The sequence below is a fragment of the Anastrepha ludens genome, chromosome 4 (genome assembly GCF_028408465.1).
Source record: "Anastrepha ludens isolate Willacy chromosome 4, idAnaLude1.1, whole genome shotgun sequence".
In the NCBI taxonomy this organism is placed as follows: Eukaryota; Metazoa; Arthropoda; class Insecta; order Diptera; family Tephritidae; genus Anastrepha; species Anastrepha ludens.
Window position 1 is genome coordinate 88,217,312 of NC_071500.1, and position 23,143 is coordinate 88,240,454.

Sequence of the window (23,143 nt, forward strand, 5' to 3'; positions counted from 1 at the left end):
ATAAAGCATTAATTAAATTCCAAATGGGATACTTAAGACTGGCCTTTCTCGCTGTTAACTACCGTAATTGTGCAAATGGGTCAATGAGCTATTCCAGTTACAGGGTGAATGAGTTAGTTAAAACTCAGTGAATGCGGCAAGGTGAAATTAGCCAGAAAAATCAAGTATTGAGTAAATAACAAAACTTAATATAAATAGAAGTTAAATATATATATAAGTTTAAATATAGATATACCTGTACGATTATATGTACACTTAGCTTACCGACGTAGAATGCATTAAAACTACTGCAATGCACAATGCAAAACTCCTTTCTGAGTATTCAAAAGTAAGCAACAATCGCAAAAACAAAAGGAAAAAAATATAAATAAACAGTAATGACTTGCATTCGTGACTTTACCTGAAGTGCAGCAAAACTACTTACAGTTGCACGAGCTGCCAGTCACACCACTTTGCGGTTGTTTACATTGACTACCGGCATGCGAAAAATTGGTCAAGTTCAATAAATAACATCGAGCCGCCGAACGTGAGTAGTACTAAATTGGGCATTTATATGTAGTTGCTAGTTGGGTAGACTCGTATTAGTGCTGCAGCGAATATGTGTGAGTGTTAACTTAGAGTCATTGCGGTGAATGAATTTACATAATGTAAATTTTATTCAAATACATGCAGGTGATTCTAAGTCAAATTGCAACTTGCGTTAAGAAAAATATTTTATTAATTATTATTTATTCTAAGGGTTTTCAATTGAGGCGTGACATAACATTTGCTGATTCCGAAGTAAATTTCAGCTTTATAAACGGCGGTGTTAATGTCTCTGCTGGCCTCACCCTTGACCAAGGCTCATGAGTTAATTTCATCTTAAAAGCATGCAGGTAAAAATCATTAGACAAAATTCGCCACAATATGGCGTGGACTGCGAGATTCTCAATTCACTGTGAATGGCTTGTAAATGACTTATTTGAGTAATAATAATATAAATAATAAGAAATGGTGCGTGCACCTTTTGTTGGAGGTTTGACCGATTTGCTCTACATATTTTTTATGTGCATCTTGATACTTTTCCTGAAATAGAAACGCCTTAAGTTTTATGCCGCCTCCGTACGAAAGATGAGTTTTTATGTGGAGCTTTTTCATGTCAGAAAAACGCTCGGAGGTTTGCCATTGCCTGGCATGGGGCAGTTGCTATTAGAAAAAATGTTTTCTACCATTTGCTGTTTCGTACACACAGCGGGTTTGAACCCGTGACTACCGAATGATCATCACGCACCAATCCATTCGGCTATGGAAACAGCCCTGAAATACTACGGATTATTACGACTAAAAATAAGCGTTCGTACGCTTAAAATTGCTCACACTCAGTCTCAGAAATTCTGTAAAAGTTTTTACCCGTTGATGTACTTCACTTCACTTCAATAAAAATGTGAACTTTGAATGACGTCCTGACATTATTATTATTATTGTTTGCTTAAGCGTCGGTTATGAGGCGCATACTGCCAAAATCAATGATTTCCACTTTCTTTAATCGTTGGCTGTTTGTTTTGCTTGCGTCCAGGTGAAATTTTTGCTGTATAATTCCTCTTAGAGGTTGCGTCGCCAGGATTCTTTGGGTCGTCCCCTGCGCCTGTAACATTGAGGGTTACCATCTAAGACCAAAGCTGGTATTTCTTGCATTGGTTTTCTAATAGTAAAAATGTCCGATTCAGGCCCACTTCCTCTTACGTAAATCAATATTGATTGTGATTTGGCATTGCGGTGATCTTGAGGCGATTGTAGCGTCGTCACAGGGCAGTAAATCTTGGAGGCATCGAAGAAATTCACTATAATTTAAAAAAAAAAACGTAGTAAAATTAAAATACTAACTTGTGAATTTGAACTAAAAGCAGTTAAATTTATTATAGTCAAACGTCAAAAATAAAACTCTAATCACATGATACTCACTACTTATAATGGAAGAGACCGGATGGAACGCAAGGGGGTGAACTGCCGCTTAATTAGCTGCTGCAAGCAAAGTGTATGCGAATGGTTATGTGCTGTGTGTTGTAGCAGCATAAACATTCCCCATATTTACACACGGGGAATGCTGCTGGAGTGACAGTCCTTGGCCGGATATAAATCCGGGTCGTTTCGGTAACGTGGAACCAACTGTCGTGGAGACGAATGGTGCATGGTTATGTACTCGGATGTAGTGGTTCTTTGAAAAATCGTAGGGAGCCATATCCTGTTTCTGTTCCAATTCCAACGAAATTCTGTTTGTGTGTTGTGGCATCGCGTCCTGGGCAGAACGCTTGTTGAAACATTACAGAAGGGACATAGGTTGTTCCGGCCTCTTTCTAGGAGATGAGTATATGTGAGAATGGTGTGAGCGATTCGGAGCCGTTTAAAAGGTGTGAACATGTTTGTTGGTATGGATGAAGGGTAGTGAGGTTTGGTCCGGGTTGGGTTGATTCTATCCAATCAAGGGCCAGTTTGATGCTTCTTTTTTGGTTAACTAGGCGATATATGTCGCTCTTGATGAAGGGGCTGGATGGGATTTGACTGTCGGGATGAAAGTGGTGTCTTCAGCCATTTTGTCTGCGTAGGTAATGCCGTCGATGCCGGTGTGGCTTGGTATCCGCATTATCTTTATCTTATGTGGCTAGGAGATGGGATTCTATCTAATGCAGCTGATGATTTTATTGGTGTTATTGCAATTATTGATGGCATGAACGCAGGATTGGCTATCGGTACAAATTATGTATTTTCCTGTATTTTTAGTAGCGCGTTGGACAGCGTGCAATATTGCAGAAGCTTCAGCTGTAAAGATGGAGCAGAAAGAGAAAAGTAGGCCGTATGAAATTGGTTAATTTTTCTCGCTTAAAACAGCGAAAGAAGTGTGCACTGCTTCGGAGCCGTCAGTGAAAATAAATATCTTGTTTGAGTCGAGCAGGAGCGATAAGTGATCTATGACATAAATTACGATTTTGAAACCAGCCACGGGGGGTTACGAGGCACCAACTTTGCAACACGCAAGCCCAATTCATTAACTACTCGTACAATGACCTGAACGGATTCTATAATCAATGTGTCAGTCCTCTGCCACCTCTCCGATGGTTAATTTGCGGGTACTGATCAACTTTTCTTTCACTTTACTGATGTTTCCAACAGTTTTCGATGTCGTCGCCTCAACGTTCTCTATAAGTCATCCTCGATGAACTCACGATCTCTTCTGAAGCGTTCATGTCACTCATAAAGGGTGTCTGCTGTTTTATTCAAAGTACCATTACGGTAACAGTTTCCTAACTTTCAAAGGTTTTCACACTGTTGAATCCATTTTAACGCAAAATTTAATACAAAGTTGTTGTTGCAATTCCAAAACCATTTTTTAAAGTTTAAGTTATCGAAAACACGTGCAGCGGTAGATTAACTTTTGATGTGAAACCGACAAAAAACAGAACGAACAGAACTCAAATCAGTTGTTTTGAGCGTCACCTGACGGTTGTTCCGGACACTTTTTGATCAAGGTGGTATTTGTAACAATTTTATTTTACTACAAATATTTCAAACGTCGAACCAATAAGTAAGCAATTTGAGACCTTGGCATCGATCGCCGACTCAGCAACAGTGACATGAAATTAAAAAGTAAAAGTTATTGCGGTCTGATATTAATTGAAGCAGTACGCCGTCGCGATTTTTTTTTCATTACGCTGTCTAACTTTGTCGACTACAAATAGTAACCGAGCACAAGTTTTTATAGGTAATTATGGCAAATGTCATTGTCGGATCAAAACGCAGATATTATTACAACTGGCATGAAACTCTTCCGATTGATTACACCACACTTCCACCCCCTCAGAGGCCTTTATAGCCGCGCTTTACGAAGTTAATTAACCAGGCGACAATGAAAATATTTTTCATCACACCGGCAATGAACTGAGCGTATCGGACCCGAGGAAAAATAAGTATGTATGTAGCATATATAAAAAACAACTACAATTATTAATTACTGTTTATGTTATTTATTACGCTAATAATATTTGTTTTGAATAACATTCAAAAACGCGTATTTAGTTAAATGCAGGTACAAAGAATTTTGCGACGTCTCGGCGGCGCCAAGTAGCTGAAGGGTATACATTCAAAAATGGTTCGGGTGTCTCACACCCACGCTCATTGCCGGCGAGGTAAGTAGGTAGATAGGTAGGGTGACTGTCGCAATGACACACTTAGACCTTTCGTAGGGCCATTGTGATACCACTGGAGCTTATCCTTACCTTATGGGTTCCTTTTCAAACCATCCGGTAGCTTTAATAAACGAGCAAAGCTTCGTTAGTTTTAGATACGCTATGTCCGCTAGATGCGCGGCCGCCGTAGCCGAATGGGTTGGTGCGCGACTACCATTCGGAATTCACAGAGCGAATGTCGGTTCGAATCTCGGTGAAACACCAAAATTAAGAAAAACATTTTTTTAACAGCGGTCGCCTCTCGGCAGGCCATGGCAAACCTCCGAATGTATTTCTGCCATGAAAAAGCTCCTCATAAAAATATCTACCGTTCGGAGTTGGCTTGTGGAACAACATCAAGACGCACACCACAAATAGGAGGAGGAGCTCGGCCAAACACCCAAAAAGGGTGTACGCGCCAATTATATATATATATATATACATATGTCCGCTACATCAGTTAGAAAAGCCGTATCAAGAGTGCGGAGACTTCTTATAGCTAATCTTTCACACTCACATAAAAGGTGTCTGACTGTTTCCTCTTCTTCTGTATTAAGACAGCTTCTACAGAAATCGAAATACGGGAGCCCTAACCTTCTAGTGTGACTGCTTATTAAAAAATTACCAACTAATACCCCTATAATTTTTCTTATAGCTTCTCTGTTAAATCTTAACAAGTTTTTTGATCCACCGCTGTTCCATTTCGGCCATGTCTGTCTGCTTAGTTTAGACGGCGGGTTAAGGGCATAGGAAAAAAAGTTGCCTAGGGCATCCGATAATGCTAAAACGCTCTTTATAATAGGATAATCGTTAATATATATACATATATATATATATATTTATATTCAAGGCGTAAAAGTAATCATACATTTTTGTTTTTGAATAACTTTTTTACTAAATAAAAAAAAATTATTTTGAGTGCTGGCAATCTTTATTTTGAGCTTTACACACTCCATTGCTTGTTTCTTTCTATACTGCAGCTCTCCAGTTCATAAAAGTCAAATATGATTGACTTACGACGCCATTTGCAAAAATTATAAATCTTCCATGAGGTTAATTAATGCCACCTTGGAATGAATTAAGTTTCTATAAAAAACCTGGTCTTGTCAGATGCGATTTGAAAAAAATATATATATTCAATGAGAATTTATGTACTTTTGCTTAACTAATTAAGTTAATTTACTTGTACGGAACTGCACAAGAGCAGCTTTTGTCTTAAACTGGCCTAAAATCTGTTATAATAACTAAGAATTATGCGATAATTTATAGAAAATTGCAATAAACGGGGTTTAAAGAATAAATTTTACAAAGTTGTTTATTGTGGAATGCTGGCCGGTAGTAGCTAGAAAGATAAATACAGAATTATGTACAGGGTTTGATTGAAAAGTAACGAGCCTTCCCGCGCGGAGCGTCTGCCAAGCGATCAACCGAATCGGCAAAATGATCGTTGGACCTTCCCCTTCCACTAGAAACCGGTCCCAGTTCGCTGGTAACAGCGGTGCAGTCAACATCGCTCCGCGCGTGAAAGCTGTTTTAAAAGTGTGTTAGGATTTTGCAGTGGCGAAAATGCAGCCATCGTTGGAGCAACGCTACTCGATGATATTTTGCGTAAAGCTAAACAAAACGAGTACCGAAACCATTGGGCTACTCAAGGAGACTTACGGAGACCAATCTCTATCCAATACCCAGGGACTTCTTCTTGTTCCCGCGCCTGGAAAGAAAGCTGAAGGGGAGGCGTTTCGACTCCATCAATGCGATCCAAAAAACTGTGACAGCCGAATTGAACACGATTCCGGCGGATGAGTTTAAAAAATGTTTCCTGCAGTGGAAGGACCGCTACCAGCGTTGTACTGACGCTCAAGGGTCCTATTTTGAAGAATATTAGTTTTATAAGCTAAAAGGTTTAATAAAACTGCTTAAAAAAAAATAAGGCTCTTTACTTTTCAATCAAACCCTGTACAGTCATTAAAAAACCAATAGCGCAAAAATCCTTCACAGTATCCAATAATTGAGCACATGCGCTCAGATAAAAAAGTGGAGAGTTAAATATAGGGTTTTTCAGTAAGAGCGCTTCAACTTTTGAACTTTTTTGAATAAAACACAAACGGTTTGACTCTTTTAACTAATTTTTTTTTATTATCGAGTTTGAACATATACATTTAAGTATGAAATTCGATTTCTTTTGCATGACCACCGCGTGCACGTTTTACGAAGTTCAATCGTTGAACCCAATTTTCGACCACTCTTTTGCATAAATCGGCCGAAATTCCAGCAATTTCGCGTTCAATATTGGCTCTGAGCTCACAAATCGTCGCCGGCTTGTTGCTGTAGACCAATGATTTCACATAACCCCAAAACAGGACGGCTTGTTAAATGGACCGTAAAATGGCCGTAATGCTCTTAAAGTAGCAGCAACAGAACGATTATTTTCATAAAAAATTTGCACGATTTGCAATCGTTGCTCAAGTGTGTAGCGTTCTATGATGAAATGTATACTAATGAAGTTTACAAATGACAAGCGAAAAATAAAAAATATTGCGTCGTTCGCCCTCCCTATCGGAAAAAAGTTGAAGCGCACCTATTGAATAACCCTATATAAAACAAATAATAGCATAGACAAACGGTGGCGTTAATCGGGATTAAGGACTTAATTCGGAATTATCTCAGGAATTATGTGGAACTAATACAGATTGACAACTAGACTTAATTCTCATAATTTAAGCCGATTAGGGAAATTTTCGATGACAGCATTGCCGAAAAATTACAGTTAATATCTCCTGTGAATGGAAAAGAATGAAACTTTTACAGATAAGAACAAGAAAGACTGGATACAATGCCAGTTCCGATAACACGTTCGATATTATGTTAATTGTTTTGATATTTCGGAGCAGCTTGAGAAATTGAAATTTATATATTTTTTTAAATAAATAATTATTTCTTAGTGTCGCGACAGTTAATACCTGTATTTGTTGCCCGCGGTCTACCTTTGACTGGCAAAACTATCCAATAAGCAAATAAGCTGTTCAATAATCCACGTAATAACCGTTTGACTGGAGGTTGGCCTCTGGAGGCAATCTCTCAAGGGAAATGGTAACATTTTAACACCGTATTTCTCCGAACTTCGAACAGCTCTCTCTATCCGCAAACTAGAGTTTTAGGATTGTGCTAGGGCAATCTTTCCAAAGCTTGCAACTCTGTCTTCACTGACGGTTCCAAGATGGAATCGGGATTCGGAGCAGGGGTTTTCTTTAAATCCAATCTATCTATCTCCTTTAAACTGTCGCTAGTGTTTTTCAAGCAGAAGTCTTTGCGATCCTGCAGGCATGCAAAATGCTTAGGGATCGCGGGAGGGAGGGAGATATTAACATTTTCTCCGATAGTGAAGCCGCAGTTAAGGCTCTGACGACGCCATGGTGCAGAACGAAATTAGTAAACTCCTGTAAGGAGGAGATCAGATCTATTGGGTGAGCAGGTAACATTTATCTAATCTGGGTTCCAGGACATAGGCACAGAGAGGGAAATGGAATTGCTGATGAGCTTGCCAGGAAGGGGACTGGGAGACCTCAGATGCCAGATTGTTAAAGGGAAACTGCACAAATTATTTCTCAGGAATCTTCTCCATTATATTATCAGCTCTGGCTGGCTGTAGATATCTGCCTGTTGGAGGTCTCATAATGGTATCAAAACGGCGCTTTAGTGCTACTTGAGGAGTGCTAGAGTGGCACTTCAACCATTTCACCTACCTACCTACCGTTTGTCACACTACAATTTTAATCAGAATTAACTCCGCCGGTAATCTCGATTAACGCCACCCTCTGTCTAGGCTATAAGAGAAGGAACTGAAACTTAACCCGGTACCAGTTTCTCAGACCTTGACGGTTACTGGCTCTAGTTATCTCTTGCACGCCTTATACGATGTTCGCTTAAGAATCTGTTATTGTTTTTGCAAAACTTTGAAAAATCAAAACACTTATAAAGTCCAATTCTGATCATAAAATCGTTAATCATCTCTCCTGTTTAACACCTAACACCTGTTATTGGAAAACCCTTTAAAAAAAAAAATAAATAATTGGCGCGTACACTTCTGTTAGGTGTTTGGCCGAGCTCCTCCTCCTATTTGTGGTGTGCGTCTTGATGTTGTTCCACAAATGGAGGGACCTACAGTTTCAAGCCGACTCCGAACGGCAGATATTTTTATGAGGAGCTTTTTCATGGCAGAAATACACTCGGAGGTTTGCCATTGCCTGCCGAGGGGCGACCGCTATTAGAAAAATGTTTTTATTAATTTTGCCTTCACCGAGATTCGAACTAACGACCTCTCGGTGAATTCCGAATGGTAATCACGCACCAACCCATTCGGCTACGGCGGCCGCCCTTTATATTCTTTAATATATTATTCTTAACTTAAACTCAGCTCCGCTCACTCGATTATAGTAATTTAATTTTCGAAAATCTATACGCATGTCTGTTTGTCAAGAAATTATAAATCATGAAAATAAATCTGCTTGACACACATCTAAGACGCCTCTTGTGCAGCACAATTGAACCAATTTAGGGTCTATGACGCAAATGAAAGTGTTGAAGCACGAAAAGGCAGTACTTGAAAATCTTTGAGATCTTTCTAAGTCATTGCACAACAAAAAAGTTGCATATCAATATTTGGTACTTTCGAGTAAAATCAGACCAAAATGTAACAATGACGTCAGTGAAGATGGACAGTTGATTGATAAAGTTGGAGGCAACCTTTTACAAACATACTTACGAATAGAAAGTGTATGAAGTATAGAATAGAATGTACGAGTATATTTAAAATATATTAACACTCAACTTTTGCCAATGCTCTTAACGTCAATGTTCCTTTTTTAAGAGTCATTCAACGGAGAGTACATTTAACTGTCAACTTATTTACACTGGGTGCCATTAATGTGTGGGTGATTGAAGTAAGTGTATATAAATTGGATGGGTATATGCTGAATAGGGTGATATATATTAAGATTATTTATCCCTTCATTGACGTAGCAAAATTCTGGGTAGAATATTATTTTGAAATACACAATATTAATATGCTAGTTTCTTTCCATAAATAATGGACACGGAAAGTATTTGTCGGACGCAAATCATTATAACATAAAATTTGTATAAGCTATCAAAACAATTTTTATTTTATTTTCTTCTTTATGTTAAACAAAAAACACATATCAATTCTCTCTTTTATAAACGAAATGGCGCAATTTAGATTTGACTACTTTCATTAGATGGGTATTTTTCATAAATATTTTCGTTCAGCTGATGTAAAAGGTTACAATAATGTTTAGAATTTATTGTTTTATCTGTTTGCAGTTAATCCACAAAATTCCTTTAGCATTCAAAAAAACTGATACTAACACCGTCTTGACCGATTTCTGGGCACGAACTCGTTTCTGAGCCGAAGAGCCAAGTTCATACCACTCTTTAGCCCCCTGTTTTGATTTAAGATCATAGTGATGGGTCAAAGTCTCATCAATAGTGATGAATCGTCGCACGAAATCCACTTTATCCTTTCGAAAACGTTCTAAATGTTGCTGAGGAAGTCCCATTCGAATGTGTTTTTGTTCCATTACTAGCGAATGCGGCACCCATTATGCACACAGCTTTCGGAAACCCCATATTTCAGTCAAAATATTGCCTACACTGCCCAATGAGATACCTAGCTTCTGACTTCTACTAAATCTCCTTGAGTCTCTCGACGACTTTCCAATACAATATCCTGTATTTTTTCTACGATTTCTGGTGTTGTTGCTGATTTTGGACGTTCTTGACGTGAATCGTCATCATGGTTTGTACGACAAGGTTTAAATCCAGCAACCCATCTTTCAACTGTACAACAGGGTCCGGCACGTGAAGTGTAACCAACATCAGACCACTCGAGCTGCTGATGCACGGGCATCAACTGTCTGTTAGTTGGCTAAATTACGCGGAAGCATTTTGCTGAGAGTAAACTCGAAAAAAGAAAATCAGTAATGGATTTCAAACGTAATGGCGTGATTGTATTATATTTGGCTGGAAAATCACAACCAGCGATTGTTCTTCAGCTCGAGCACCTTAAAGTAAATAAAGTTTTTGTTTATCGCACCATTACTCCTTATACGGGTATTGGTAGCATTGCGAAACGTCATGAAGGTGGTCATCAAAATACTGCAACGTCACGTGGAATAGTTTAAAAAGTAAGGAACGAAAGAAAGAAGAAGAAATGCCGAAAATATCTGACCACAGCATCCGTCGCATACTGAAAGCCTTACAAGATCCAAGAGGCTCATGATCTCACACCAAAGCCCCAACAAGTCTGACTTGAGAGAGCAAAGGAATTGCTTCGCTTGGCCGAAAGTGGGCAATTTCCGAACATTGTGTTTTCTGACGAGAAAGTTTTTCAAATTGAGCTATTCGTAAACTCCCAAAACGATAGGGTTTATTTGGCCGACCGTTCATACGAGAATGTGAGTCATCGATTGCCCACCAGGAGGCAACCCCCGCCACAGGTAATGATTTCGGCCGCTGTAACCGTAGATGGGCGTTCGCCAATCGTTTTCATCGAGACTGGCGTCAATGTAAATGCGAAATATTATCGGAAAAGTATTCTGGAGGTATCTTTGAAGCCGTGGGCAGACAAACATTTCGTTGGCAGACCATGGACGTTTCAACAGGACTCGGCACGGTTTCACAAAGCTCGAGTGAATCAAGAATGGCCAATAAACAACGTTCCGAACTTCATTACGTCCACACAATGGCTCTTAAATTGACCAGACGCGAACCCGATGGATTATTCTTTTTGGACCATTTCGGAGATGAAGGCCCGAACTAAAAGATTCACCAGTCTCGAGGTGCTGAAAAAAGCTCTTGTCCGTGAGTGGGTCAAAATACCTGTAAGTCACAATCGAGCAGCTAGCGATTCGTTTCTGGACCGTCTCAAGGCCAAAGTAAATATTGATTCTTAATTTGGTATTATTTTCACACATTTTTTATTTTGAATTGAATAAAAGTAATTTTCCTAACTAAATTTATGGCTTTTTAATTGGTTACACTTCGAGTACCGGACCCTGTATAATTGTATGTGAAGCATAATTTTTTAGTTTCAAGTTATGCTGAGTTGTAATAATCAGACCTTAAGGCTAGTAAAATAAAAGCGTTTTAACTTATTTGATATACTGAAGTTTTTAAATTAGACATTTTTTTGTATAACTTCGCCAACTCACATTTTATTAAAAATGTGTACTGAATCTACAAACTCAGTTGCGCCCGAAATTATACTTTTCTTTATTATTGCTTTAGAATTGGCCGCATAATGCTATTTATGTTCTGTGCCTTAAGCTAGTGGAGTGGATGTGCTAAGGAACCTGTTATCCATTTATATTTAACTAAATAAAAACTTGATTTGTTATGCTGCCAAGTACATGTCTGTATGTCTGCATATTTAATACAAGAAACCACATAGAAAAACCAGTGCTCAGTTTAGTTAGTCGTGGCTTAAGTCTTTAAATTTTCTTAAACTCGATAAAATCTACCGGAGTGCGTCGGACTCAGAAAAACACGCTACTTCTTTTTGTTTATTTTTACTATTTCTCATTTGCGTGGCTTTTAAGTGCCATTTTCAATATGCACCTTTGGCTTGCAGCCAATCTGGTTTTTTGCAGTATAAAAAAAAACCAATTAAAAAAATAAAATATTTATAGTTTCTGTTACCTTTTGCATAGTGCATTCACTTGAAGCTCGTCGCAGCAGCGGTCAAAGTCAATGCCAAATCGCAAGCGCTGCATTGACCTATGCACGAACGTTGAGTATGCAGTTTGATCGCTTCATTCTATTATAAATAAAATAAAAATTGCAATTTATTTTTGTTTTTATTTTTTTATTTATTTTTTATTCAACTTGTGGTTTTCCCCATTTCCTTTGGTTAGTATTCTTCATACTAGAATAACTTGTGACGAGTCATGTTGTGAGCTGAGCAACTTGGCGAACGCGTGAAATGAAATGCAGTATTTTTCTAAATAATAATATTTAGATTTTGTTTTTCATTCACTCATTGCACGTGTTTCTCACATGTAAGTGCCAGTCAGCTATAAATCTTTCTTGCTGCATTCACTTCACTCATCAAATGTAAGCAATTATTGCTGGTGGCTGGAATTAATGATTGCAGGTTAATGGATGTTTGTGTTACCTATTATAATTGCAATTATAGTTGTCAGACTGAAGCAGTTAAATTCTTTAGAAGGAAATTTATTGTAATTTAAAATGTGTTATAAATTGAACGGGTGTACAAATGAAATTGTCATGTCATTAAATTCTTATTACATGGAAATTACGCACAAAAAAAAAATTGTCATATTAATTACATCATCTTTTTAGTATACATATGAACCCATTACGACGCCTCTTATTAAGTATGCAACTTCTGCGTCAAGCCTAATTCAAAGTTGTTTAAAAATATACTACAAGCTGTCGCAAAATTAATCATCCAATTTTGTTTTTAAATAACTTTTTACAAAATAAAAGCAAAATGAATTTGAGTGATATGAGTTTATATATTGAGGCTTTCTTGTTTACAATGGTCAAATATGATTGACGTACGACGCTATTTGCAAAAATTAAAAAATCATTCGATCGGGTGATTAATTTTGCGCCACCTTATACAAAAGCCTCGGCCTCGTTAGTCTAGTATTTGTGCACTAGCCTGCCATCCCAGAGGTTGTGGGTTCGAATCCCACGCAAAGCACGGTCCACGCACTTTCCCAAATTTACCTACTTTCCCAGTTTCTATAAAAAAAATCAAAATCTCATTCCTCAACCCCAAAAACTTTTCCTTTCCATCCTTACTCCCGCACAACAGCCAGCGCATTATTTGCATTGTGACTGCTAAAACAAGCAAAAACAAAGAAAAAAACACACAGTTACACATTGCATCAGTGGCGCCAGCGAGAGGAAGCGGGTAACCGCGGTAATAGCACATATACACCAAATTTAGCGAAGTCCTCAACCATCTGAGCGATCCTTTTGGCAGAAAAATGTGAAACACAGATGCCGCTCCAAGCAGTAAGGACGCGTTGTTCCTAAGCAATGACAGGTGGGCATTTGCACTATTTAGAATTGGTAGCGGCAGGCTAATCACCTACCCTATCAAAAATCAAAATATATTAACGAAATCAACGCAAGACTGAGTCTTGTCGATGCCCTATGCTCCCGAGAGAAGTGAACAAGGAAAAAAATACATTGTTTAATTTAATCAGTTACCATAATAATTCTTATTACAAACCAGTAGCGAATGCAGTTAGGGGCTTATGGGAAAAATGCCTTTAGAAAATTTCGAGAAAATTTCATTTTCATTAGTTAGTTGCGCAAACCGAGACACTACCGGCTTTATTTCCGTAAAAATGTGCTTTAATTCCAATTGCATACGAGGGTTGTCGTTTATATATTGCGCCAAATAATGAAAACACAGTAAAATAATACCGAAAATGCCTTTCTTGTTTTTCAAAATATTCTACTTTTGCCATTCACAAGGGGATGCCTCCAAAACAGGCTGTTAAAGGCTTCATCAACTTCTTCAGGCAATGAAAAACATTGAGCTCGTATTTTATTTTTGATGTTCGGAAACGAAGAGAAGGTGACAAATCAATGCTGCAAGGAGAATATCCCATCAATTTGAACTTTTGAGTGCCCAAAAGCTCTCTTGCATAACACGATGCTTGAGAGCTCGCATTGCCTCGGTGCAGGATGATTCTGGTGTAACTGATTTAAGTTTTTCTAGTGATACAGTTTACCAGGCGGTTATTTGCTTGAGGTGCTTGTTCCGCGAATAAATTTTGTTGGGTTAGGGTCGTCTTGGAAAACCTATATTGTCGATTGCAGTTTTGTTTCCGGCTCATATGCTTAGATCCAAGGTTCGTCATTTGTTGTGATGTCATAGACGTTGTTTGCATCATCAGGGCTGAATTTCATCAACATTTATTTATTTCACAGGAGTCCTTTTTTGGGCAACTTTACAATTTTGAAATTATAAATTTTTTTTGACGACCGAATCTCCATGCAATATTGAATATATGCTGGCCTCACTAATACCCAAGGATGCCTCTATTTCGCAATAATTCACATGATGATCTTGCGTTTTTATTGACGCGCAGCATCGATTGTTTCTGGCACAACAACCGTTTTTGGACAGCCTTCACGAAATTCAGTTGCGTTGTATCAGCGCTTCACAGTGGCTAAATGTGGTGCTACAACGCCAGAGTAACTCGGAGTAAGTTGATCGATGCACTCCTTTCTCGGTAATAAACGTTGACACACATAATAAATCAAATTTCAAAATTAAATTTTCACGAGTTAATTCCATCTTTTGGGCCAGATGAATTTTTCAACTAACTGAGAAAAGAACACAGAAAGATCGTAAGTACAAACGTATATGTAAATTTATGATACAAATTCCAACGTTTTCAATAAGAATATGTATTGAATAGCGGCTTATCACACATAGTGCTGTAAAGGCGCAAGATAGGAGAGGCAACCCTCGTATTTACAAAAATTTCCAGATAAAGAACAAATATAACTCCTAAAAGTATACTACATACATATTTTTGTTTGAATTTTAACGTTTTACCAGGCTTTCGAAATGGTCAAATCGCTTTTTCCAACATTTTGCATGTTCAGTGTAACTTAAGCTATGTGCATACGGTGGTAAACATCGCGCGCTTTGTGTTCATTATTATGATATCATTAAAATTTTTCAATATTAATATTTTTATTAATGATTTTATAATACATAATTTTGTAAGCCGTATGATTTGAAAATAATACGATTTATAAAACCTATTTCGTAAACTTTTTAACAAAAAGGCAACACATTTTGCACTAAATAATGGGACATGTCGTTAATGGAGTGTTTGCAACAGTTTCCGTAAGTTTATAACTTTCATTACAAATATTCAAAACTAGCTGATTTCAAATCGTACGATTTGCAGAGCACAATCCCATAAGGCGTTAGGGGTAGTCAGAATTTTCAAAAATTTGTATTTTTTTAGCATTTTCTTAATGTAAAATATTGTGAGAAAATTTGAAGTGAATTCGGGCGCTCGGGCGCTCCAGAGCACGTAGCTGGATGCTGCACTTATGAAAGTGGCAGATAAGCGCGTTAACGATAACACTCGAGAAGGTAGAATGCTACGTAGGCAACAGCAAATCGATGTTTTGGAAGCTGCTATGACGGCTGAAGAACTATTACATGGCCAAGGAATAGATGACACAGTTTAAGTAATTAAACAACTTGTACATATATATAATATATATATATATATATAATTAGCGCGTACACCCTTTTTGGGTATTTAGCCGAGCTCCTCCTCCTATTTGTGGTGTGCGTCTTGATGTTGTTCCACAAATGGAGGGACCTACAGTTTCAAGCCAACTCCGAACGGCAGATATTTTTATAAGGAGCTTTTTCATGGCACTCGGAGGTTTGCCATTGCCTGCCGAGGGGCGACCGCTATTAGAAAAATGTTTTTCTAAATTTTGGTGTTTTCACCGAGATTCGAACCTAAGTTCTCTCTGTGAATTCCGAATAGTAGTCACGCACGAACCCATTCGGCTACGGCGGGCTCCTAATTTGTATAACTCTACATACATAAATCGATAGCGAACCCTTAAATGCATTTTTCTCAAAACTGTGTTTTTTGAACTGGTGATCACTGTAACTTAAAAACCGCTTGGAAGATTTCAATAAAATTTATACTGCTTTTGAAAAACATAAACAACTTGTGCCTGACCGAAGGATTTTTTTAATTTCGATTTTTTTAAACAATTAATTGTCGGTTTTTTTCTCGAAAATCTGAAAAATATTTCCTAATCAGACACAAGATTATCTATTAATAAAACCAATTTCTCTTGTCCAAATGATTTTAGATTAATCTCCAAGGACTTGTGATGATCACCGCAAGGGACTGCTGGAGAAACGGACTCCACACAAACAGGTCAAAGTCAGAGCATGATGTATTAATGCTATGTTTTTATTTTTGTAAAATAAAGCAATTGACTAGCAAAAATAAATTATTGAAAATCATCAGTTTTTCGGGCCTCTGACTACCCCTAACCCCATAAATTGAAAATTTTCATATTAAAAAAAAAAAATTTATTTGTAAATTCCTTCAAAACTATTAATTTTAATGAAAAAAAGTATAAATTGAAAATCGTAAATTTAATTACTTTTATTGTAATTTGATACATCACTGGTTTGATCGGTAAACGAATTCTTCAGATATACGAAATTTTAATGAACTTACTTTTTTTTCAATCCAAACCGCTTTTTGGCGATATATTCAAAACTATAATACATTACAAAAAAACAAAAAAATGATGTAGATTTTTTGACTCAGCAATCGACTTCACATAGGAATTGAATGGCGGGGTTTTGGGGTTTTTGTTGTAAATAATGTAGTTTCATTTGTAGGCATGGACCGAATTAGCGACGTTGATACACCAGGTCACAGAGTGAGTTCTTGGAAGTAGCCATACTAATATTCCTGACTACAAACTTCGATATGCTCGTAAAATTCTATTATTGGCACTGCTGTAGACTGTGAAATAGTGCGGTACATATGTACCTAAGATGCAGAAGTAAATTTCTTAAAAAAACAAAAAATAAAAAAATAAAATGAACAAAACAAAAAATAAAACTAAATTAAATTAAAAATTTAAAAATTTAAAATGAATTAAAAATTTAGTTTAATTAAATTTTTTTTTTTTCATTTTAATTTTTTTTTCTTTTATTATTTCACATCAATTCAATTTATTTTAATTTAAGCTAAATTGTTTTATTTAATTTAAACTAAATTAAATAAAATTAAAAAAAAATTTAATTAAATGATGTGAAATAAATCAAAATAAAATGGCAGCCGAAAGCCCACGATGCTAGTGCTGCACTACTTTCAGTTTGTATAATAATTTTATTCTTATGTAAACCTTTATAAAATAAAAAGAAAATAAAATAAAATGAAATACAAGAAAATGAACTGCTACAAAAACAAAAACAACAACAAGAAAATGAAATAAAAATTTAATTAAATGAAGTGGAATAAAATAAATTGAAGTGGAATGAAATGATAAAAAACGTAAATAAATAAAACAAAAACAATAAAATAAAATGAAATTAAGTGATACCATTCGGATTTCAGAGAGAACGTAGGTTCGAATCTCGGTGAAAGACCAAATGCAGGAAAAGTTTTTTCTAATAGCGGTCGCCCCTCGGCAGGCAATGGCAAACCTCCGAGTGTATTTCTGCCATGAAAAAGCACCTCATAAAAATATCTGCCGTTCGGAATCGGCTCTAAATGTAGGTGGAACAACATCAATACGCACACCACAAATAGGAGGAGGAGCTTCGGCCAAACAAACAAAAAGGGTGTACGCGCCAATTATATATATATATAAATAAAGTGAAATAAAAAAATAAAGTACATAAAGAATTTAAAATTAAAATAAAACGATATGACAAGAACAGAAATAAAGTAAAATAAAATTTAATTATATTAAATGATTTGAAATAAAAAACTAAAAGAAATTCAAGTAAAATAAAATAAAATGAAAGCAAGTTAAAACAAGGAAAAATCAAATAGAATAAAAAAATTACATTAAAAAATTAAATGAACTGGAATCAAATAAAAAAAAAACAGATCAAAGTAGTGATGTGATAAGTATTAAAATTAATATATAAAAAATTACATAAAAAGATTAAAAGAATAAAACCAAAAATGAAATAAAATAATATAAAGACAAATAAAATAAAAATAAATCAAATTAAAACAAAATAAAATAAATGAAACAAAAAATAAAATAAATATAACAAAAAATAAAATAAAATAAATAAAACAAAAAATTAAATGCAAGAAAAAAAAACTAAATAACTAAATGAACTCCAATCAAATAAAATAAAACAAAATAAAATAAGGTAAAACAAACTTAAATGAAATGAAATAAAATAGAATAGAAAACGAAAATATAAATACAATATATTAAAAAGCAAAATAAATCGAAATAAGATAAAACACCATAAAATATATAATATAAAATAAGTTATTAATAAAATAAATTAAAATAAAACAGAGATAAATAATAAAATTAATTAAAATAAAATAAACCAAAAAATAAAATAAAATTAATTTAAACACAATAAAATAAAAATTATGCTAAACAAACAGCGCGAAAAGTGCCTGATTACTGACACACATTTGATTTAATATACACCTAATTAATAATTAAATAATAAATTTCTAAAGATTATTTTTATCCTCAATGTGTCGTTGTTGTTGTTGTTGTAGCAGCATAAATATTACCCATACATGTACGGGGAATGCTGCTGGAGTGACAGTCCATGGCCGGATATAAATCGGAGGCGTTCCGGTGACATAGAACCGACTGTGTCGTAGAAATAGTTGAATGCATATGAAAATTCTCCACTTGAATTGTAGCTACATCGTTTGGGGCGATTGAGCGAAATATTTTTACCATACTTGATCTTTTTATATACGCATTTATTTAATTTATTTGCTTTATTCGAACTTTTGTATAAAATTATATTTTTGGCATAAAATCATTAGACTTTGGCAATTAACTAACAATAAATGATTGGCATATAAGTAGCTTTAATTCTCACAAGAACAGAAATTAGCTTATACTTGAAATATAGTAAATGGATTAATGTCAAACACTTATTACATGAAATATTTTCGTACAAAAAACATGATTTTTCACATCATGAAATAAATTTGAAAGCAACTTTATTAAAGGAGCACAAATTTATCCATTTTCAAGAATATTCAGTCAACTAAACTAGTTTTGAAACACAAACACCAGCAGCTGCGTAACGTAGCCGCTATTAACCGGTTCTAAAAACGCCAAAAAAAGTTTGCTGCTTTATACGTAAATTAGATATTCATAATTTGCGTGTTTTCTTGCTGAATTCAGTACATTATGCTATTCATATTCAATTCTTTTTTTTCTGGTTTTCTATTCGATTTAAACATGCGCGCTTTTTCACTGGACATTCGGAGTGTTTTTGTGACGCAAATTAGTACACACAAATTCGAGTTAGTTAACATTTAAGAGTATAAAGTTTTCATAGTTTTCAACTACATGGACTATACTACATGCAAGGATTACATTTTCATTATTTTTACAACTAGTAAGGCACATCAAAAGGACATATACGCATACATACATATACACTTCTGTATACATATGCAAGCACATGGATTCATATACATTTCGTATATAGAAATGGCAATAAAAGTGGCAGTAATAATAGAAAAAAAAGACTTATATACTTAAAATAGCTTCTTTCTAATGCACTTAAAACTCTTCGTGACTCTTGGACAAATATATATCCTGGTTAAATGAACGGCCATCGTTATCATCTACCAAATCTATCATCAATTCATCTTCAAATGGCTTTGTAGCTGTCTCTGTTTCGAGTACAGGCCGAAATTCTAATTCACGGTCACTCTTCAACTGCACATTAGAATCCACGTTTATTTCTGAGGTCACTTCAGAGTCTTCTGTGTCTGAAATATAACCGGATTCACCGGTATAATGTGTGGGGAAAAGTATTAAAGGCGCCGCACTAAATGCGAGCAAATCACGCTGGGGAAAGTGTGAACTCCAAGTTTTATTTGGATGGCGGTTAAACATAATGGGCAGAAATTCATCAACCGGCAACATCTTTTCTAGCGGCTTGGCTGCGAGTAGTTTACGCGCACCTTTTAGTGTTATAACATAGCCCAGTGTCCAGTAGGAGTAGCCAGCATGCACAAGATTTTCAGCGCCTTGCACCCACGGTTCCTTTTCCTCCTTTAAACGTTTGCGACCAAAATATCTGAAAGGAAAAAAGTTGATACCAGAGTAGCGTTCAACAAATCTTTAGGTGGCTGTGCTACTTATGTTTGCGTATATTTCTTAGCGGTAGGCTAATCACCTACCCTGTCAGAAATCAAATAGATTAACGAAACCAACGCAAGACAAGTCTTTTCGAGGCTCTATGCTCCCGAGAGGAGTGAACAAGGAACAAAAAAAAAAAAATATTTCTCAACTTACAGCAAATCGTATTCAACAACGTTGCGCATTTGCGCGAGCACACGGGTAGCGCTATCCTTGAAGTACGGCTGGAAGCGTACGTCATCCTCCAATACTAGCACTTCATTTTGTTCGCGTTCAACGACCTTCTCCCAAATACGATAGTGACTCAGGAAACAACCAATTTCGCCCATCGTCATTTGGCGGTGGTGGTAGGGGTCTTCATAACCATTTAAAAATTTAACACCCATATCTTGCAGTTGCTGCGGGGATAACTTTCTGAAAGTGATTGGAATTAAATAAAGTATATCATAATTTTGTACAACATTTTCTAATGCTTTGCGTACTTTCCATCGACGGCAGGCACATATTCAACATCTAAACCTAATTCAAGGAAAAGTTTCTCCATTTTGACCCGACGTTCTGGGCGCCTTTCCAGATTAATCATATAAATGTGGTCTAACGTAAGTTTGGTTCTAAAAAAAAAAATAAAAAATTATGAAGTGAAAAATCCGTAATTAACTTGCGCTTATGAGTTGTTCACTCGATTACTCACTTATTCGGATAACTGATGTACTCCTTGAAGTACTCATTCACTGGCGCCACTTCATCCTGATCATGCACAATATTTGCACGTATGTTCACCAGTTGCTGTAAGTCAACATCCAGGCCCTCATTCACATCAAGTGGCTGCATTATATAGCCATGCGGTAGCTTATTGCTGATGAACAATGGAATACGTGAACAATTTGCCGATCTAGCAAAAACAATAATATCATCCACTGGCCCATCGTATGGTCGGCACGGTGTGACTCCTTCGCGTTCTGCCCATTCGACCTCATTTTGTTGCTGTTCTAAGAGACGTTCACGATCAAATGTCAGATAACGCGCGCCCTGATAGTTCATTCTTATCAGCACAGCGCTATGAACCATTGGTACAGGGAAAACGCCTTCCTTGTTCACATTGTAGATTTCCTGGTATTCGTCGGTGCGTTGGTAATAGTAATCTGGTGTCATACCACACCAAAAATTCGAGTACAGACCTTCAGAGAGTAGCATTGGTGCTACAATTGGTAGACGTAGACTAGTCAAATGGATAAGGGAGTCAGGGTGTGTAAGTAATACATCAGCATCCAGGAACTGTGGGGAAAATTTAAATGTTATTCTACATCTATGCGGTATTGCGTATGTATCCATAATTACAAATATGTAATCAGCCCAAATCTTTTTAGCATATATCAGTGCTGCTTCTTTCAGCTGTATTAAATGATGAAAGCGTTCAGCAGGCCAGTCGTTCGCCGTGCTTTCATTTTGATGACGTTGCACACTGTCGTCATGCACAAAATCGACGCTGTGATACGAGTCAGCAACATGATCAAGCCATAGCTGTAGCAGTTCCGTGCTCGTGTCGCTATTGTGATCCGAACGTATCCTATGAGTGGAAAATATTAGGTTACTAATCAACCGGCAACGAGGAAATGCGATAACCGCAATTTGTGTATACCATAAAATTTGTCGTGCTACTTACCACAAGGCCATTTGTTGTTTTGGATAGTTAAGGCGCTCCAAATAAGTGAGGAACAATGGTAGGATGTGTGCTTTGTTGCGCACCAAGAGCGCTACCACCACAGTGGGTGGCTCATCGCTTAAGTCGGCCGGTAGCATTGCGTACAGGTCATCGAGACTCGGTACATACTGCGACGACGGCTTGGCGGTTTCCGGTGGCGCAACAGCATTACAGTAATAGGCGCACAGGGCGAAAAACAACACATACACCACGAATTTGCGCATCTTCAAGCCAATTGCAGTGTTTTGTTGCTGAGATTCTCGTATGAATTTGAAAAACTTCGGACAATTTATTCCATACGTATGTTCACTTAGCACAGCACCGAACGTTCTGAGTCGACAAATGCGAATTTGCGTTTAAAATCTATTTTAATTTGACTGTTTTAATTACTCGGCGACAGCGGCATCAATTTACTTCCACCAAACGACAGCAATCCAATCAGCATAGAGCATACAGAGAAACTTCTCTGTAAATTAATGTTCTCTGCTTATCATAAACAAATCGGAATAGTGGCTTTGTTGTTGCAAAGCGGCAAGCGAATGATAATACAGAGAATGCCAAAGAAAACATATGTTCGATGCGATACAGCAGGGTTGCACTATGAGGGCTTGATAGATTTACATAATAAACAAATAAATTTGAGCGAATTTTTCACATTTTTTGATTATGGCTTAAAAATTTATAAGCTTAACCAAATTAATAGTAGTAGTAGTAATTTTTTATTTATTTATAGATATTGCATCGTACATTTGTATAATTTATACAATAATTGATTTAAATATATAAATACATAATAAATAATAAATTTGTGGCAATAACAATGTTATCTCTCCCAGCTCAAAAACTAATCAAATATTAAACTCTGCAATAAGAAATTCTCTATAGCGTAAAGCTGAGTATATAAAGCAAGTTAGTCTTTTCCAATTGTGGCCATTACTTCTGCTTCATTTAGGTATCTTGTCTGATCTCCTCTAGTACCGGACAAAATTGCAGGGTGCAAATTTTCTGTGTTGCATTTAGCTTTAGTAAACTACATTTTGCTCTGAAAATTGTTGTATTGTCAGCTAGTTGCATATCTTTTTTAATATATGATTCCTCTTTTGAGTAGTCTAAATGCTTATAACTTCGCGTCGCGCTTTACTTTGCTTCTTGCATTGCCATGTTGAGATCTTTTATTTTCATTTGGGTAAGAACTTGCACACAGCGATCTTGCCAGTCTGTAGCGGTGATGTATTCTTCAAATTTCAGACCGAACTCCATTCCCATGTCGTTCAGATGCTTAAACGAAAACAAT

The 23,143-nt window shown here is 36.4% G+C and overlaps 1 protein-coding gene across 1 annotated transcript; it reads right to left on the reverse strand.

The window, feature by feature from the left end:
• Nucleotides 1-18,728: 18,728 nt before the first annotated feature.
• Nucleotides 18,729-22,340, reverse strand: LOC128860133 (glycosyltransferase 25 family member). Its single transcript, XM_054097408.1, has 6 exons — nt 21,811-22,340; nt 21,486-21,714; nt 20,839-21,422; nt 20,630-20,758; nt 20,304-20,561; nt 18,729-20,085 (listed from the first exon to the last, which is right to left on the reverse strand). The coding sequence occupies exons 1-6, from the start codon at nt 22,071-22,073 to the stop codon at nt 19,563-19,565; spliced, it is 1,986 nt and encodes a 661-aa protein (XP_053953383.1). The 5' UTR covers nt 22,074-22,340; the 3' UTR covers nt 18,729-19,562.
• Nucleotides 22,341-23,143: the final 803 nt, after the last annotated feature.

Excerpts from the sequence above, each read along its gene's own strand:
- LOC128860133 (XM_054097408.1), bottom strand. The coding sequence starts at position 22,073 with ATGCGCAAATTCGTGGTGTATGTGTTGTTTTTCGCCCTGTGCGCCTAT. Across the intron at positions 21,715-21,810 it reads AAACAACAAATGGCCTTGTG|GATACGTTCGGATCACAATA; the intron begins GTAAGTAGCACG and ends TTCCACTCATAG. Across the intron at positions 20,759-20,838 it reads TACATCAGTTATCCGAATAA|AACCAAACTTACGTTAGACC; the intron begins GTGAGTAATCGA and ends TTTTTTTTTTAG.